The following is a 12,133-nucleotide window of genomic DNA, read 5'->3' as shown; positions in this document are numbered from 1 at the left end:
TTTTTTTTTTTTTTTTTTTTTTTTTTTTTTTTTTTTTTTTTTTTTTTTTTTTTTCTGGACTGCAAAGTGACGCCGTGCTTACTGCGGCCCCTGCAGCAGTTCACTAGCAATCCCAATTTCTTCCAAACGCAGGATAGCGTCTTACCGTGGGCAAAATCTCGACCAATTTTTTGATGACCGGACCAGCCCTGTTTCGTTTTGGACCAGCCTGCCCCGGCAAGAGAGTTTAGCTCAAAGGGAACTTGAACTTGTTCAGGGAGAGGCGTCCCTCCAAAAAAATAACACGACCCCCATCCGATGCAACGGAATTAGCCTTGGTAAATTTTCGCCTTAGAGATCGCTCTTTCAAAGGGCCTTTTTTGGTCTTTTCAAGGTCCGTCACACCCCCACGGCAACCGAACTGCGACGAGCACGACGACGAGCACGACGAACGATTGCGAACGAACGAGCACGACTTTTTTGTTTTTGTTTTTTACTCTGGCGAAAAAAAAAACACAAGTCCGAGTCTACCTTGCTTTTTTTGGTCGCTGCAGCAGATCCAACCCAAACACGCAGAATGACCTTGACCAAGGCCACACCATAGTTACCGAAGCATTCGCGATTTCCAAGCCGAAACAGCAACAACCAACTGCCGAAGCACCCACAAAATACGAAAAGGAACAAGGGAGAAAAGAAACAAACAAAACAAGCCTCGAAAGGCCAAATGCTCTTCCAACTCCGCCCCTGGAGGCTGGTCTCTGCGCTGCCCATAGTGCTTGTCTTGCTCGTGGCCGGCTTCGTGCTGACGCGGCTGGTCGGGTTCTTGCACATCTTTGGGGTGCTCCAGCCGCACTCGGGAGTCCGAATCACGCAGGGAGAGATCGAGCTCGAGCACAACCGAGGTCGGGACCCCAGCGACAAGCCCGTCGTGCCCCGGATAACTCACCAAATCTTCCACGCCTGGAAGCACCCTGGAAACGACACTTTGCCGGACCACTGGGCGCACGCCCGTGAGAGTTGTCGATTGCACAACCCGGACTGGGAACACAAGGTACGATGCGACAAACGATTGTGGAAATTTAGTGGCGCTTTTCACGTTTTGTGTCTTATGTGTGCCTGTGTTTGTGTGAGTGGGGGGGCTTTTGCTAAAGGAAGGAGGGAGGGAGAAAAGATTGATTGGCTTTTATTTTTCTATTTTTTTTTCTATTTTTTTTTTTTTTTTTTTTTTGCCTAGGCCCACCTCGAAATTGAAATTTCTGGGCATCACAGCACGACGCGAGACTGACACGCTTTTTTTTTTTCTGGTACTCTTTTCCTCCACTACAGATCTGGTATACAGAAAACTCGCGCGAGTTTCTGCGGGACAACTACCCATGGTTCCTGCCGACATATGACGGTTACAAGTTCCCCATCCAGAGGATAGACGTGCTTCGGTACTTTTTGCTGCGGCACTATGGAGGGATCTACCTCGACCTAGATAATGTAAGCACGAGCACATGTCCACCTCTACTACCCTGTACCATTCAACCTATCTGGTCGTTGCGTCTCCTGTCAGCCGATACCAAGGAAGACAAGCAGCCTTGGACCCAGCCCAAACCGATAACAACGTCACCCTTAACCCCTTACTAACCCTTTCCAAAAAAAAAAAAAAAAAAAACAGGGCTGCGCGGCGAGCCTAGATGCCCTCACCTACTACCCCGCCTTCACGACCGACGGCGGCCACGGCGCGCTGAGCAACAACATCATGGGCGGACAACCGGGGCACCCGTTCTTCCACCTGCTGACCGAGAACCTGCCTGCTTGGGACTGGAACTGGCTGCTGCCGTACGTCATCATCAGCTACTGCAGCGGGCAGTGGTTCGTGACGGCCATGTGGGAGCGGTACCACCAGCTGCTGCAGCTGACGCCCGGGTCCGGCGGCGGCTCCGTCTCGGGTCTCGAGTCCCTCGGGCGCGGCTGGCGGCCCCTCCACCACGTGCTCATGGACATGCGGGAGGGCGCCGATCCCTGGGTCTACTTCACGCAGGTCCGCGGCGGGACCTGGTCCAACTGGGACAGCGACATCTTCCCCTGGATCGGGGACCACATCCCCGAGATCGCCGGCGCCGTCGCCTTGACCTCGGGCCTCGTGGCTTGGTTTTGCGTGTGGATGGTCAGGAGGCGGAGGACGCGCGACAGGGGCAAGGGGTACCTGCCGTTGGCCGTCGAGGAGCACGCCCTGGCTTCAAGGAGTTGATGTGGTCGGTTGCTCTCCCCTTTGTGTACAAGTTAGGAGTTGCTTGCGGTGGGTATCGGCCGCAGCTTTAATTGTTAATCTAGGTTGTTTAACAGTCAATCTTTGTGTGTTTTTTTTTTTCTTTCATTGTTAGTTCTATGGTAACACCAAACTTTAAAGAGAGGCATGAATGCTTTTCGCGACTCTGCCGACCGAATCTCGACATGGCAATGCGTAGGAAATCCCAATGAAGCTTGTTCGTCACAATGTTGAATATCGTACAGTCCGAGGCAGGAGGCTACATTTTTGTAGAACTACGATAATGGGGTTAAGATCGATGGAGGCGGGGGTGTACACCTAGCAGGCCAAGACTGGTTCCGCTTGTGATGGGCAAAGGGAACATAATGGAAACGGCTCCGCGGCGACCGCCCCTGTAAAGGCTGGTGGATACGGTCCCGTAAGTGAGATGCGCGGGACCCCGTTTGTTAACGGCCAGTCCTGATAAATTTCGGATAGCTCGGGTGGACAATCAGTTGACAGTCGTGTACCTGCAGACATTTAGACTAGAAGTTGTACTGTAGCACCTGTACCGTTGAGCATTTAGACCAGATTAAAAATAGTTGCAGCGAAAAAAGAGAAAACCACGAGGGAAAAGTGAAGAAATACAAGACCTCGAAAGAACACCGTCGCGTACAAGAAAAAGCACATGAATAAACAAACAAAACAATGATCCGTGTCACGAATCGATCACTAATAATTACCTGAGCCTGCAATAAAAGATTTATTTCTGGCAGGTGAAAGAGAAAAAACATGACGGGATCCACATCAGCTTCGAGTTTGTTTCAAGAAGCAGAAAAAAAGAATCCAGGCCAGGAGTTGATACCACGAAGACCCAAACCAAGTTCCTCTGGGCCAGCGAAACCCAAGACATGATTTCGAGCACTACCAAGCCAGAGCCAAGAATTCCACAACGAGCCAAAATCAGAGAGGATCGGCTTTTGTGGAATATTGGGGATGCAATTTCCTCGAGCATGGCTAGCAAGAGGAACAGGTCGGTAACGGTATCACAGCAAACAGCTGGACCAGATATCATCTGGCCTAGGTACAAGTGGGTACACGAGAAAAGACGATGACGGGAGAAGGACAAGGGAATTCGCGCAGCGAGAATGAACAAAACAAAGAGATCGTCGACTTGACGCAAAATGACGGGCGATGAGTTTATGCGAAAAAAAAAAAAAAAAAAAAAAAAAAAAAAAAAAAAAAAAAAAAAAAACATCTATTGACAAAACGCCGAAAAATCTCCAAGCCCGACCCTGGTCCCCAAAAAAAAAAACAGCTTTCATCCAGCAAAGAACGTTACGTCCATATGCCTGGAAATAGCAAGTGTCAGGCAATCGTAGCCCGGTCGAGCACGTTATTGGTATTACCACTATCACAGAGCAAAGGGCAACGGGCGGGTATGTGCAGATCAGTCGATCTGATGGTCCCAGTGGGTTTGTTGATGTGTGGTACTGGGCGATCCGAAACACGATGAATTACCACATTTGGTCAAAGATTCACAGGAACGGGGGCCCACGAGACAGCATAGAAATGGGCTGCTCAAACCTGCCCAGCCTTAGGGACACAGTACTGCGTGCAGTATTCCTCAATGCTCTACTCAGTATTAATTATTTGACACGCAGAAACTCACCACCCCTGAACCTCGAAGCTGCCAACAGAGCACCACCACCTCAAACACGAGGCTCACCGTTTGTTTCCTCCTTTTTGCCCAACACCTGCCAATCACCGCCGACCTCCCTGCCGCCAGCCATGGCCCATGGTACGTCGACAAGACCCCCCCACCCCCCGGTAATAGGGCTGCTGTCAGTCTATGTATACATTTGAATAAAAAAAAAAAACACGCACATATGTACTTGGCCTGCTGACAAAATGGGGCAGAAAACGGCCATCCCCCCTCCTCCCGCTTAACGCCGTCTCGACTCTGTAGATCCGGTGACAGGTGCCGAGGCCGGATCCGTGCAAAAGCCACCAACGATAACATCCAATTAATATGCGCTTGTTAGATGAGGACCCCCATTGCTTCAGGTCCATATTCTCGGCACTCCTGCCGACCACTGAGAAAGTCAGGGCACCCTGACGGAGCACCAGTTAAGCTTCGGCAGATGTACCAGAGTGAAGCTGGGCTTTCGATGCCTTGTCTAGGCAAAGACAAGAGGACAGGAGACAAAGAGAGTAGAGAGGAGAAAAAAAAGAGGGTTGACAAGCATAATATTTGACAAAACCAATGTAACCTCACACATGCGCCAAAGGGGCGTATCTTTGTTCCATGTACGCCCCTCCCCTCTTTTCGTCGGCCGCGCGATCCTTTCCGCCCCTTATTTTAGATTCTCCCATTTCCCTTTTTCTCCGTCGAATCTGCTCCTCTTCTCTTTGGATTGTCTGCTCTTCCTGGTGCTCACTTTGTGACTTGTTCCTGTCTTTTCGTCGAGTGTGTTCAGTGAGCTTTCCCGCCGTAGACCGGCCCCTATTTCGATTCGTCTCATTCATTTTTTCTTTATTTTCCAGAGGAAAGTTATTTTTTACCTTTTATTTTAGCTTAGTACTTGCGAAGGGTCTTGGCAGCTCAAGGTCGCCGGCGACACTCAGTCATTTCTCGGTCATCTTATCTCCCTTTAACATACTTTTTCTTTTTTCTTTTTCTTTTTTTTTATATCTCAAGTCGAAGAATCACAAACAATATTTCAAGATGAGGACAACCAACGGACTCGTTTTAATACTCGCCGGGCTCGCGGCGGCCCTCCCGCAGCCCGGAGGTGCCTCGGCGAAAGCAAAGGAGGCAGTGAATGGCAAGAAGTTTGAGAGTAAGTGTCTGACCAGTTTGCATACATATCATCATCACGTCATGGTTGATTTTCGAACCTCCCCTCAAAGCTAACCACAACAACAAAAAAAAAAAAAACGACAGTCAGGTCAGAGCGTCTGCGACCGGTACCTCTCAAGAAACGGGCAAACCAGCTGATCCCCGTCGTCGTCGGCGGGCCGCAGGTGACGTTTGTTCCAAACATGGTCCTCGCGGCGGTAGGGGACGTCGTTCAGTTCCAGTTCAGCAACGGCAACCATACCGTCACGCAGTCGGCCGAGGGCCAGGCATGCACGCCGCTGCAGATGACGGACCCGAACGCCGTACACAGCGGCCACATTCCCTTCAAGGACGGGCAGCAGATGGTTGGCACCTTCAACATGGTCGTCACCAAGACGGATCCCATGTTCCTCTACTGCGCCACTGGTCCTCACTGCCAGCTTGGTCAGATCATGGTCATCAACCCGTACGTTTGCGCCCCCCACCCCCTGCTCCCTCGTCATTTTGGCTCCTCCCGCATAAATGATGCTGTTGCTTTTTTTTTTTTTTNNCCCCATGACCAAAGACAACTAACGCAAAGCTCCTCTGCGTCTTATCAATAGATCAAACACGCAACAGCTGGTCAACTACAACAAGATCTCGGCCCAGGCGACCAAGAACGTCGACGGCCTGAAAGTCAACGGCGGCAGCGTCGGACAGATCCCTCTTGGCCTCGCCGCGTTCGTCCCGGCGGCGGCCGAGGACGACGGCAACGGAAAGGGGAAGGGTGATGCCGGCAAAGGAAAGAACGGCAAGGCGACCGGCGGCAAGGGCAAAAATGGAGCAGCTCCGGCGGCGTCATCCTCAGCAGCCGCTCCCCCAGCGGCCACGGCTCCGGCTGCTGCCCCGGTCGCGGCGAACCCTGCGGCTCCGGCGGCGGGGACTCCTGCTGCTTCTCCTGCTCCAGCTGCTCCAGCTGCTTCTCCTGCTCCAGCTGCTCCAGCTGCTTCTCCTGCTCCAGCCGCTCCAGCTGCTTCTCCTGCTCCAGCCGCTCCGGCCGCTGCTGCTCCGGCCGCTGCTGATCCGGCTGCTGCTGCTCCAGTTGCTGCTGATCCGGCTGCCGCTACTCCGGCCGCTGCTGATCCGGCTGCTGCTGCTCCCGAACCTGCCCCAGCTTCTGCCGAATAATCTTCTTACGGCCTGGTCTCCTTCTAAAGGCTAGTGTCATGGGTATTTGAGGTATTTGGGAATATCAGGGTGGTGGAGTTTGGTTCACTTCTATTTGTACATAGTGTCTGTGTGTCTGTGTGTGTGTGTTGTGCAGCATTTTGGGGTGCGTTCAAGATCCAAGAAAGAAAAGGTCAACGGGACTTTGTGGGATTGTGTTTCATGTGCTTCTTGGCTGAGGGCGTGACTTGTGTCAGAAGTAGATGCCGCACTGCGGAATAAAGGTCCGAGCAGGTTACTGATACTTGGTGCAAGATCAGTCTTCCATATGAGATATGGACTTTTGGGGCGGGCTGATATTTGATATAATGGTTCAGATGGCGGGGGATTTTTTTTTCTACTGCGACTGAATAATTATTTCGACGCAATTCGAGGCAGAAAAAAGGACTATTATTTTAAGTTTTGAATACTACGAATGAGCCTTATAGAAGACATTTTATCCCCAAGACGAGCCCGTTAATCCCAACGCCATTAAACACCCACCTTGAAACCACCAGGCCACAGCTTCTGCGTCACCCTCTCCGGGTCATACTTTCGCGAAATCTCCATCAGCCTCTTCTGGTTCTCACTGCCGTATCCAGCATAAACCTCCTGGAACCCGGCGGCGTCTCCCATGTAGTTGAAGGCATCGTAGAGCCCGGCGGCCTTGGTGGCATCCTCGATGGCCGCGATGGTCTCCCTGACCCACTTGTCGACAATCTCGTCGTGGCCCGGCCCGTCGACCCACTCGATGGCCAGCGCCCAGGCGAGGTAGGTGCCCTTGGCGGCCGTGTCGATGCCGAGCGCGTTGCCGACCGGGTTCACCTTCCCGGAGCCGGCCTGCCACGCTGCGCCGATGGGCTGCCAGTTGATGCTGTTGAGGGCCATCTTGTCCGCACCGCCGATGGCCGCGTGCAGCGCCGGGACGGCGTCGAGGAAGACCTTGTTGGTGATGCGCACGCCCTCGAGCAGCTCCGCGTGCGTCTTGCCGACCGTCGTCCCGGCGAGGAACACGTCGTTGATGTCGGGGAAGATGAGCGCCGCGTTCTCGTTGGCCAGCTCGGCGACGGTCTTGAACGCGGTCGTGGGCGGCGTGATGGGCGGGATGGCCAAAAAGTCCCTGAAGCACTCGGGCTCCGAGACCGTCTCCGAGTCGTAAAAGAGGATCACCGACGCGACCGTGACGCCGCCGCCCATGGGGATGACCATGGGCACGGCGTGGGAGAGGGGATCCTGCGGCTCGGACGAGTACTTGGCCACGGCCTCCTCGAACGCGGCCATGTGCTCGCCCGAGACGGTGTAGACGCCCGCCCAGACCTTTTTGGACGGCAAGGTCCGCAGCTTAAAGTCGGTGACGATGCCAAAGTTGGCGCTGCCGCCCTTGAGGGCCCAAAACAGGTCCCGGTTCTCGTCGGCCGACGCGACGACGACGCGCCCGTCGGCCAGCACGACCTCGTACTCGAGCACGTTATCGGCGGCCCAGCCGGCCTGGTGGCCGTAGTAGCTAATGCCGCCGCCCAGCAGCAAACCGGGGACGCCGACGGGGCCGAGCCGGCCGCCCGCGACGGCGACGTCGAACTGCGCCAGGTAGTCGTACACCTCGCCCCATTTGTTGCCGGGCCCGACGTGGACGGCCGCGCGGTCCTCAGAGATGCGGAGCGTCTTGATGCCCGACATGACGATGAGCATGCCTTTGTCGATATTGTTGGCGCCCCTTATGCCCATGTGGCCGCCGCCGCGGACGGCCCACCGCGTGCCGGTCCGGCTGTTGCCGAGCACCGCCGAGGCGACCTGCTGCGCCGAGGCGGGCCGGAAGATGCAGGTCGGCGACATCAGCTGCGTGTTGGACCAGAACGCCCCCGCTTCCTCGGCGTACTCTGCATCGCCCGGGAAGAAGACGCTGCCGGAGCCGTGCGCCACCTTCAGGGCCTCGCAGCCGAGCTCGCCCGTCAAGTCGTCGGGCACTGTGGCGACCTCGCGCGCCGAGGCAGATGAGGCCGACACCACGGCGGCCAGCAAAGCCGTCACGGCGAACAGAGTTTGTGAGCCGAGCATATTTTTCGCCGAATCGGGTGTCGAATGGTGAATCGTCCACACATACAACCAGAACGAAACGACCATATGGCTTCCTAGACTTAACTCTCCGGTTGCAGCCGAAAGGAAAAGTCTTTAGAAGGGAGGGAAAGAAGTAAAAACTAGATTAGACAGTGAGGTTTTTTTTTTTTTTTTTTTTTTTTCTCCCTGCGTTGCCAACAGCCGCCACTTATGCCGGTAAGAGACGCGGGAAATACTCCGTCTCGCTAGACCCTAACGACAAAAGGTAACAATGCCGAAATATTTAACCAGATCAGGTTCGCATATCGTCCTCGACCCGCTTCGGGAGTCGTGGCATTGCCACCAACGCAATGTTGATGATTCGAGCTGTGGAGTCTCTCGATCGATTTGCTGTATCAGTCAAGCCAGTAATTATCTTCCTACCGCCTCGGCTACGTGGTATAAAAGGCTCAGTGGAACCTTGACGGTGTTGGTAGCTACTAGTAAGTGCGTCACTATAGGCCAAGACGCGTATATATCCACGATGCCCACTTTGTAACATCTAGTTCCGACGCGGGTATTTCTTTCGTTCACAGTTTGCGGGTCCTTTTTGGATCGTGAAAGGTCTGGGGGCCGAAAATGAGTTCCAAAAGCAGCATTCCGAGCCTGATCATTCTCGCTGAATTGTTGGTAGACGAGATTCAGGCGAATTAGCGTTGCAATTCTTGGCTGGCCATTTCAAGTGGTCGACAGTTTAGCCGCCATGATTTGGCAGGTAGACGAACGGGATCAGGTGAAGTGCCTAATTGACAAGATGGGCAAGGAAGGTATGCAGTTAGTTATGAGGGAAGAAAGGTTCATGAAAATCCATCATAATTTCAGGAAGAAAAATGGTTATATCGAGTTTCTTTTTTTTTTTTTTTTTTTTTTTTTTTTTTTTTCGACTCTGGTCCCCGAGACGTTGCCCCTGAGGTTTGTTGGTGTACTCACTCGAGTCACTGTAACATTTGTTGCAGGCTATGTTTACCCAAGTCACTGGCATTAGTCATTGACGGGAGCTTTCGTTTTTTGGCGGTGTAGTGCAAGAACATTAGTTGTGGTGGAAACGGGAATATGGCCTGTTTCGTGCGCGTAGTGGGCCCCTACGCCCCCTCCTCGAATTCCGCCTGCGTCTTGGTCGACTTCAATATTGCCTGCGCCAAGATATGCAGTTCACTGATAAACCATTGCTTTTCCTCTCGGCACTTGATTGCGTACGGTAAATAACAAAACCTTGGAGCGTGTAATTTCCAGCATCCCATTTTGTATTTGTATTGCTAAAATTTTGAATACCTGTGCCTTTTACGGTAAAACGAGGCACGTTAGGGTTTGGGCAGCGAAACGTACGACAAGCACAAGCTACAGCTGCGCCAACAACAGCTGCGGCAATATATAATAGCCCCAAACGTCGCCGCGGTCCAGTGTTCCGGAAGCATTTATACAAACACGGCAAAAGCAAATCCTTCGTACATTTGCATGACGTGCAGGTTATAACAGAATTTATGATTTTTACTATCGGAATTTGGTTTTACAATTCGCCATCACTCCTTCGAGAGACCTTGGTGAGTATGTTTTCCTCCATAAATACCCGTTGTTATTGACCTGATCACCACTGCTTGACCCATGGCGGATATCTCCATCCGATTGCCAATGCGTTGCCCTCTAGTGATGCTTGCCGCTGCTGCCGGTTTTGGGGGGAGGTCTCGTTTTAATGGGCGGGAGGCCCGAAGGAATGGGGACAACGTCAGCATCGGTGGGCGGGTTCCTTGACGGAAGGGCAATGACGCCGCACGCAAGATAGGCGATAGCAAAGACGGTCTTGATATGCATTGTTGAGGATAGGGCTTGGTTTGTCAAGAAGATATTATAAATCTTAAGAAGTAAAAAGGGTCTGGGTTTGGATGATGTGCAAGTCCTTGACGATAGCAAAGCAGGAATTTGTTGCTGCGGATTTATAGCGAAAAAAGAGATATTTGTACTTGGGCATCAAAATGCGATACTAATAATATCAACAACAACAACAAAAAACAAGTCTCTAAATCCAACTTTGAACATAGTCAGGCTGTCCAGCACATACCTGCAAATAACAAATTTCGATTTCTATAAATATGCAACACATCGTTGCCTGACAGCAAAATGACGAGGATTTCAGTCATAATACCTGCGGCTACAGGGGGCAATTACATACGACCATAACCACTGGAATACACGGGATCCCGTCCGCTCTCCCCTAGTTAAACCAGTAAAGGCAGTCTTGACTGCGAAAAAGCGATAGGAGCCGTTCGACGTACATCCCCAGCCAATAAATGCCCACCATTTCGCACCCCGACCCACCCCTATCCAAAAATCCATAAATAAATTCTCTTAGCCGCCACGGATTCCTCGCTGTCGTAAAAGCGGTTGCCCGTTTTCTGGTCATGCGCGATTATAGACATGGGACGTTCGATATCCTCCAGAAAAAAGGAAGGGGGTTTACATTTCGCCGCCTTTTTTCTAAATATAGCGAAAACCCGTTACCTTCCTTGTTGTTTTGCGTTCGCAACCCATTGCCAATTGTTTTATTTTGGTTAACCATTGATTATGACTAAATAGTATAATGGGAATTTAATACGCGGATTTTCCCATTATAACCACGCGGTTTATCCATAGTCTGAGGGGTCATCCCTGAAGCCCAGAGCTCCACAATTGACCCATTTCGGGGCTCAATTGCGGCTTTGCAATATATCTGTGGGTCCATCCAAAAAGCGCCTTGATTGAGGTTTAAGGATAACTTGTCGATTTTCCCCGTTTATAGTGGTATTTTCGTCCGCTCGGCGACCAATATTTCGTTAAAAAAGAAAACAAAAATCATAAAAATAAACGAGTTGCACGTTAGACATAGCATTTAATACCGCTATTAATAGCAATTTAATTAATATAACCTGCCCTTAATTCACTTATAGCAGTATTAGTTTTTCGATTTTCTGTCGATTTTCGATTTTATTTTATATTATTTGTGTTTTTTGGCCAAGTTTTGATGTTTTTGCACGTGGAGGATAGTAGACGTATATAAAGCGATATATGGAATTATAATATATATGTAATATTCTTTGAGCTGTTAAACTAGCGAATAGGTAAAATATTTATATTATTATACAAAACTTATAATTCAAACGTTCTTATACATTTACCAATTTTAACCATGAGAAACCAAAATTTTCAAATATTAAATTACGTATATAAATAAACCTCCACGTAAAATCCAGTTTGGGATGTTTATTTAATTGTTATTTGATTCAAGAAAATTGTAAAATCTAAGTGTTTCTATATTTTGGTTCTTTTTAATTAAGTAAATCTACTAAAGTTTTGGCTTATCTACGTTATAATATAAAAAGATATTAGTTAATACCTTATATATTTGGGCTAATTATTAAACTCTTCATAAAATTTGGAAATTAAATGCGTATTCCGCATGTAATAGGTCCAGTTTTATTTGTATATAAGCCACAATATATAGTGCCGAAATGGGGCTGTCGGGGTTGTTGGATTATCCGTTTGTTTTGTTATTATAGGAGTTGCGATTCAAGGGTCAGCCAATGGGGTTAATTACCCTATACTGGGCTTAATAGCCACTGTATACTTACGGGTCAGCTACCCTATATCGGGTTGAAAATTTCACCAAATCAGCCAATACGTGCGAACTCAAAAATGGGTTATATGGCGGTGCGGGTGTTTGTTGAAAAACCCATATAAAATAATTTTTCGGCAAATCGTGTGCGGCACCGAAACCTTTTCAAGGGTGCGGACCCCGATTTCGATATCGGAGGGTATATAAGGGAGAC

At 50.4% G+C, this 12,133-nt stretch overlaps 3 protein-coding genes across 3 annotated transcripts; 2 read left to right on the top strand and 1 right to left on the bottom strand.

Moving 5' to 3' along the window:
- Positions 1-703: 703 nt before the first annotated feature.
- PpBr36_02740 (uncharacterized protein) lies at positions 704-2,215 on the top strand (the record flags this gene model as incomplete). Its single annotated transcript, XM_029889918.1, has 3 exons — positions 704-1,030; positions 1,306-1,461; positions 1,640-2,215. The coding sequence occupies 3 exons, from the start codon at positions 704-706 to the stop codon at positions 2,213-2,215; spliced, it is 1,059 nt and encodes a 352-aa protein (XP_029754421.1).
- A 2,725-nt stretch (positions 2,216-4,940) lies between these two features.
- PpBr36_02739 (uncharacterized protein) lies at positions 4,941-6,221 on the top strand (the record flags this gene model as incomplete). Its single annotated transcript, XM_029889917.1, has 3 exons — positions 4,941-5,055; positions 5,160-5,520; positions 5,657-6,221. 3 exons carry the CDS (start codon positions 4,941-4,943, stop codon positions 6,219-6,221), a joined length of 1,041 nt encoding a protein of 346 aa, XP_029753466.1.
- A 510-nt stretch (positions 6,222-6,731) lies between these two features.
- On the bottom strand, positions 6,732-8,294 carry PpBr36_02738 (uncharacterized protein; the record flags this gene model as incomplete). Its single annotated transcript, XM_029889916.1, has 1 exon — positions 6,732-8,294. One exon carries the CDS (start codon positions 8,292-8,294, stop codon positions 6,732-6,734), a length of 1,563 nt encoding a protein of 520 aa, XP_029753465.1.
- Between the last annotated feature and the right edge of the window lie 3,839 nt (positions 8,295-12,133).

This window comes from Pyricularia pennisetigena, chromosome 3 (assembly GCF_004337985.1).
Source record: "Pyricularia pennisetigena strain Br36 chromosome 3, whole genome shotgun sequence".
Classification (NCBI taxonomy): Eukaryota; Fungi; Ascomycota; class Sordariomycetes; order Magnaporthales; family Pyriculariaceae; genus Pyricularia; species Pyricularia pennisetigena.
This window is presented reverse-complemented; position numbering and strand designations above follow the sequence as displayed.